Consider the following 7,500-nt stretch of genomic DNA (forward strand, 5'->3'; position numbering starts at 1 on the left):
AGAGAGAGAGAGAGAGAGAGAGAGAGAGAGAGAGTTGAAGATTTTACAGTGCAGTTTATTCTCAATTATTCAAATTATGAGAGAGAGAGAGAGAGAGAGAGAGAGGAGAGAGAGAGAGTTGAAGATTATACAGTGCAGTCTATTCTCAATATTCAAAATATGAGAGAGAGAGAGAGAGAGAGAGAGAGAGAGAGAGAGAGTTGAAGATTTTACAGGGCAATCTATTCTCAATTATCAGAAAACGACAGACTGGTGAGCAGAACATTAAAATATACTTTTATCTCTCCAATCTCTTTAAAATCCTCTATCTAGATAAGCACCTAACCGATGAAAGAATGAAAACCGATTTCTCTTTTTTTTCCCGTAGGATGTTTTCCTTGCTTTCCCTGAACACGCTTAACCTAAATGATCGTCGGAAATCTGCCAATCAGCCTCGCACACAACTTCCGAATAGGTTTAAATGGTAGAGTTAGATTACCTTTGCATGTCCGGAGAATCACGAGACTTATCCAGCTTTCTAGTTTAACAGGTGACATTGCTGGCACCTTGGACCGTTACACAGCGGCCTTGCTAACCGATCATCATGCCGGAAAAGAACAAAAAAGAAATAAGAGACCGTGACGTATCAGTTGCGGAGGAATCGAAAGATGCGGTTTTTGCCTTCAGAAAACACTAACGTAAAAATACGGCACCGTAAGTAATAAAAGGAAAGTATTTATCTTATGATTTACTTTTAATAATAGTTGTCATGACAGACTGCAGATTTAAAACGATGAGTAACGAGTGTGGAACATATGACTTCCTTTCCCTAAAACTCTTTGGACAACCCCCCTCTTCCCAAAAGGGGTCCTGGTGGCTCTCCACCACCAACCTGGGTGGTGGTCGTATTGCTGAAGTGAGCGAAAGTTATATAAAGAGAGGACGGCGTCTCTTCATTCAACACTCCCGGCCGCGAAGATGTGGCGTCAGGAGGTGACTACAGCATTGCTGGGTCTTGCAGTACTGACATCGGTGGTGACTGCCAGTGGTGAGTGTTCCCAATTTGTTTTTTATTCACTGTGAAGGAGGATTTACTCCAGCAGTCTTCCTTGGTACGTGTGTCATCAAAGGCGTATCCGTAAGGGATTTCGAAGAATATCTTCCGTGTGATTTATGCAATTTTGTACAGTCAGATAAATGAATATATATTTTTTAAAATTTCGAGGTTCGTTTCAAGTGATCCAATGATTTCAGTGTGTCCATCTTCAAACATAATCTCGTCCAATAAAGTATGATATCAATACAGTAAAAAAAAAAAAAAAAAAAAAAACTTGAAATATATCATCCACATTTGTGAGACATTTACACGAATACCACGAAGTTACAACTGCAAACTTACATATCAATCAAGCAATAGAGGGATACAAGAAATGCAATTATACATCTAAAAGACTGTTACGGATATCACATCAAAATAAGGTTCTTTTTCAAACAGTTTTTAAATTAGTAGACAAATGAATGAAACGGAATTCATTTGTTTGGTTTATATTCTAGAGTTTTAACGCATGATTAGAGTTTTCAGTATGAGCAATTGTTTATTTGCGGTATAATTTCCAGTTACGTAAATATATTTCGTTTATCCATTAAATCATGCACCTTTTAGATATTTAGAATTGTATAACTAAAAGAATTCTATAAGCAACGAATCTAAAACCCCCCATGCAAAGAAATAGTTCATTTACACATGCATTGATGTAAAATAATTTCTATTAACACATCGCCACTAAATAACATCAGACAGAGACTAGTGTCAACAGAGAGAGAGAGAGAGAGAGAGAGAGAGAGAGAGAGAGAGAACTAACTTAAATGTGCGTTGAAGCCACTAAATAACATCAGAGAGAGAGAGAGAGAGAGAGAGAGAGAGAGAGAGAACTAACTTAAATGTGCGTTGAAGCCACTAAATAACATCAGACAGAGAGAGAGAGAGAGAGAGAGAGAGAGAGAGAACTAACTTAAATGTGCGTTGAAGCTCACCGAGAAATTAGTTTTGTAGCACACCTCTGCCCTACGGCAGTAGCACATACAGGCCGTGCTAGCTCCGTGGCAGACAGGACTCAAACCTACAGCGGAGTTCTGCATGACTTAATAACAACATGACGCGTTCACGAACTGATGAACATACTTTAACACCCCCCCCCCCACCCCAGGAAAAATCTGTTATCAACTTAATAAAAGGTTTACATCACGAAATATAAATTTCTAAAATCAAATACAAAAACGTAATATTAAGTTAAAGACTATTCAAAATAGATGAGGAAATGAATTATTGAATAATACCCAAACAACTATAATTAACCCACTTTGAAATTTGCTTATAAAGGTTACACGGTACAAGGCACGGTAATGCCAAAAAAATGCAATACAAGTAAAACTAAAGTTAAAATACAAATAACAAAAACATTATGCATACAGTACATAAATACCTTCCGCTGTATACGTAGCATATTTATTATTATATGTACAAATTCCTTATTAGAAATTTACTAAAATTAGTGCATAGTGCAAATTTTAAGGCATGAAACTAAACCCTAACTAAACTTAAAGAATGATTATAAGTAGGTTGAGGACAGTGGCTCCTCGATATCCAGATTGGAGCAAATGCTTTTTTGTTGACCAGGCGGACTTGAGTCTTTTATAGTTTATTTATGACATATTTGTTTTTGATGTTGTTAATAGTTTATATATGACATGTCTGTTTTGACGTTGTTACTGTTTTTAGAATGATTTATTGTTAATTTGTTCTCTTCATTTATTTATTTCCTTATTTCCTTTCCTCACTGGGCTATTTTTCCCTGTTGGAGCCCCTGGGCTTATAGCATCTTACTTTTCCAACTAGGGTTGTAGCTTGGATAGTAATAATAATAATAATAATAATCTGCATTGATGTTTAACTATATAAGACTCCTTAAAATTTTTGGCGTGATTATTGATTACAAATTTATATTTGAGAAACGCATTATGTCTGTTTCTTCTTCAATTCCATAAAAAAAAGGGTTATTGAGAAAGTTTTAAGATTTTTAGTGATCAATCTGTTCTTAAGAATTTTGTTCATTCTTTCATTCTCCTGTTTGGTCTTCAGCTGCTGCTTCTCATCTTAATTTGTTGGACCAAAACCTTGCAGTCTATTAAATTTCTTATTCATGATCTTGATATTAATCTCTGGCATCGTCATTTAGTTCTTTTTCAGTCTATTAAATTTCTTATTCATGATCTTGATATTAATCTCTGGCATCGTCATTTAGTTCTTTTTCAGTCTATTAATTTCTTATTCATGATCTTGATATTAATCTCTGGCATCGTCATTTAGTTCTTTAGGTATGTTGCAAAGATTTTCCATAATTCTGACCATCCTTTCCATGAAGATTTTCCTAGACTGTATCGTCGTGTATGGAGTACTAGATATGCAGTTAATTTTAATAGTCTTGTCATCTCCATCATAAGACTCTAAACTGAAGAGTATCCTAGAAGTTTTATCCCATATGTGACCAATTTGTAGAATGATCTTCCTAATCGTGCAATTGAAACGGTGGAATTTCAACGAGTTCGAACTGGCAGCGAATGTTTTTATGTTGAACAAACATGAGTTTCTTTTTACAGTTTATAAAGAGTATATTTATTTGGATGTTGTTACTGATTTTACGATATTTTACATTCTTTATTCTTTACTTTTAAATAGTTTATATACTTCTTTATTTCTTTTCCTTAGTAGGCTATTTTTTCCCTGTTGTAGTTAATGGCCTTATAGCACCCTGTAAGTAGGGTTGTAGCTTAGCTAATAATAATAATAATAATAATAATAATTGTGCTCCAATAAATGAACATAAATATGTATAATAGGCTATATAGATAGAAAAGTGATCTCGCATTTGCGAATATATTCAAACATAAACGCAATTTATGCCAGAACTAAAAATCCAAATGAAAGCAGATTACTTTAACTTGACGAGCTATTTCATCGTTACATTATTACTTTGAAAATGATCAAAACTTCAATCCATTAGAGGATGAAGTAGAATTGCATATTTTTGGATGAAGTTCGCTGCCCTCCTGTCCAATTAGAAACTATCATTTTGATTTTAATGTTAAGGATTTCTGATTGCTGAGGTGGGCTTTCTATCCATTCCAATAAGTTCAACGTTGAGTTACATTTTCATGGTAGTACATTCTTTTAATGACTTCTGAGCGCACACAAACAGATATATATATATATATATATATATTATATATATACATATAGATATAATATATATATATACATACATATATATACATATATATCTATACATACATATATATATACTGTATATATATATATATATATATATAAAGTAGGTGTATATGGGCATATATGTGTATGTATTACTCTAAGTTTATATATATATATACATACATATATATACATATATATATACATACATATATATATACTGTATATATATATATATATATATACATACATATATATATATATATATATATAAAGTAGGTGTATAGGGGCATATATGTGTATGTATTACTCTAAGTTTATATATATATATATATATATAAATAAGTGTATATGTATATACAATATATATACATACATACTTTACATATATAAACTTCATAGACCTACAAGAAAAGCTCTTCAGCAATATGTCGAAATCCCTATAGAGTATACAATTCACATCTATCTTGACACTCACTTCCTAGATATTGAAACCCTTCCTTTCTAACACCTCTTTCACACACACTCTACACAGTTCTTCCAAAGTCGCCTTCGTCTACATTCTAATAGTTTCAAGTTAAATACTTATCTTATATATCTACCATCTCCCTTTCTTTTACATGACCGAATCATCTTAAAACAGTATAATCTACTTTTTACTTACTTTTACCTTTTATGGCATCAACTCGTCTTCAAATTTCTGATCCATTTAATTCTTCTTGTCAGATAATTTACATACATACCTTCTTTTTAATTTTGCATTCGACACCCAAACTCCATTTCCATCACAGTGGGTTCAGCAGTCTATTCACTCATTCCTACCTTGGCATCTATATATGTTCAAAATTTCCTTCAAGGTTCTTGCACACATCTTGCTGGCTTTATTACTTCATTTACTCCATGTATCCCTTCTTTCTACATCATGCCATGCAAAATACTTGACCATTTACTCCAAGTCTCTTTCCTCATTGTACAATGCAAAATACCTAACCCTAGAATATCAGAAAGTATCTAAAGCTTCCGTTGTTTCATAGCCTTGCTCTCGTACATGACATACTTTACAAACACTGACTATGAACTCAATTTCATGTAGTTTCAAAAATTAAGCTCTCAAGCCTGTTAGATGATATCCGAAAAAAAAAATTCGAATATTGTCGTATTCATGCTTTAGTTGTTGAATCCACATCCTCGGTTCCTTCATATGCTTACACATATCTCTTACTCATTTAGTCTATCATGCGAGCACTCTTTGACCATCCTTTCCATATTCCTTCCACTATAACCTATCTTTACACAAAATTATATATATATATATATATATATATATAATGTCTTAGAAACAGAAAGCTAAGTTATTCTATACCTATTTCATACCAGTAATTTATGTGTATTATTATTTTCCATAAATTCTGTTTTCGAAAAGGTTCTAGTTCATTATTACGGGGAAGAGTTCCGTCTACTTTCCTTGCAGATACCTATCTTCAATTAATCAACCAGTATAGCGATCTCTTCACAATAACCTTAACTTTATACATAAGTATGCTACCCAAATATATGATCACAAGTTCATACATATTCAACTCACGTCCAGAAGATTGGCCAGAATATACGGCACGTTAAGTAAAACATGTCCGAATTCACCTAACATTAATATTGACATTGACAAGAGTATGCATTATGTAAGCACAGGGAGAAAATGGCGTGTAACTCCCCCCCCCCCCCCCACTCTCCTCATATCTTTTCCTTTACACAAGCCAACTTCAACGTCGTAAACAGGAGAAAAGAGAGGACCGCAGAAGGGTATAAAGTCGAGATGTTTAGAGAAAGCGTTCAGGATGAAATTGATGTTAAGCAACAATACTCGAGGCAATACAGGTTCACTTGGTGATAATGAGAGAAAGAGGGAAAAGTTCTTCAACTCATAGTCCTGGGGGGGTAATCGTTTTCTATAGCGTTTTTTAGTACATTTAGCATTTTTAATTGACTTCTAAAAGGAACAACAGATAAAATGTAAATCTACAGTAGGTAAGCATCGTTTTCTATAGCGTTTTTTATTGCATTTAGCATTTTTTAATTGACTTCTAAAAGGAACAACAGATAATATGTAAATTTACAGTAGGTACGCGTTCTCGAAAAAACTATTCAGCTTTAGTAATTCGAGTAATGGTCGATATGGGACATGCAACGAGCACTTACAGACCACATGCCCCTCAGCTGAGATCAAATCCTTACCCTATCGGTCAGAAACTATTCACTTGTTGGGTTGCAAATGAAACCTTAATAATTTAAAGAAGTGCCAGATTTTATTTGCTACTTATTTACCAAATGAGCTCTCAAACTTTGACCTTAAAAAGTATCTAGGTATGTATTCCCGGTAACCATGCTTAAATGGCAAAAGAAATCAAAGATGTCAAAAATTAACAGAGTAACGCACTAAATTCGAAGTCTTACATACATGTATATACCAAGGCAATTCCCCAAATTTTGGGTGGTAGCCGACATCAACAAATGAAACAAAACAAAAAGAGGACCTCTACTCTCTACGTTCCTCCCAGCCTGACAAGGGACTCAAACGAGTTCAGCTGGTACAGCTAGGGTGCCACAGCCCACCCTACCCCGTTATCCACCACAGATGAAACTTCATAATGCTGAATCCCCTACTGCTGCTACCTCCGCGGTCATCTAAGGCACCGGAGGAAGCAGCAGGGCCTACCGGAACTGCGTCACAATCGCTCGCCATTCATTCCTATTTCTAGCACGCTCTCTTGCCTCTCTCACATCTATCCTCCTATCACCCAGAGCTTTCTTCACTCCATCCATCCACCCAAACCTTGGCCTTCCTCTTGTACTTCTCCCATCAACTCTTGCATTCATTACCTTCTTTAGCAGACAGCCATTTTTCATTCTCTCAACATGGCCAAACCACCTCAACACATTCATATCCACTCTAGCTGCTAATTCATTTCTTACACCCGTTCTCACCCTCACCACTTGGTTCCTAACTCGAAATCATATCGTGAGAAAAAAAAATTACCTTCACTTACTCAGCAAAGATTACCAATCATTTTCTTAAATAACTTCATCCATACAGGAAAACAGACTAAATGCGACCTAAAACTAGAAATACTTCAAAGTTTATAAATTTATAAGAAATTGCCAAATATTAAGAAAATGGAGAAAAACAATATACGGGTGCATAGCGGTACATCCCTTGTCTTTACTGCACAGGTTGCAAGAAAAATCAACAATTAAAT

The 7,500-nt window shown here is 34.5% G+C and overlaps 1 protein-coding gene across 1 annotated transcript in view; it reads left to right on the forward strand.

The window, feature by feature from the left end:
• Positions 1-950: 950 nt before the first annotated feature.
• ChLD3 (Chitin and LDLR binding deacetylase 3) overlaps positions 951-7,500 on the forward strand; it is a 39,113-nt gene continuing 32,563 nt past the window's right edge. Inside the window, exon 1 of the mRNA XM_068345860.1 lies at positions 951-1,027. Within this exon, the coding sequence (XP_068201961.1) occupies positions 958-1,027 (70 nt within the window). The 5' untranslated portion in view covers positions 951-957. The remainder of the gene's footprint in view (positions 1,028-7,500) is intronic.

Source organism: Palaemon carinicauda, chromosome 22 (genome assembly GCF_036898095.1).
Source record: "Palaemon carinicauda isolate YSFRI2023 chromosome 22, ASM3689809v2, whole genome shotgun sequence".
NCBI classification, from domain to species: domain Eukaryota; kingdom Metazoa; phylum Arthropoda; class Malacostraca; order Decapoda; family Palaemonidae; genus Palaemon; species Palaemon carinicauda.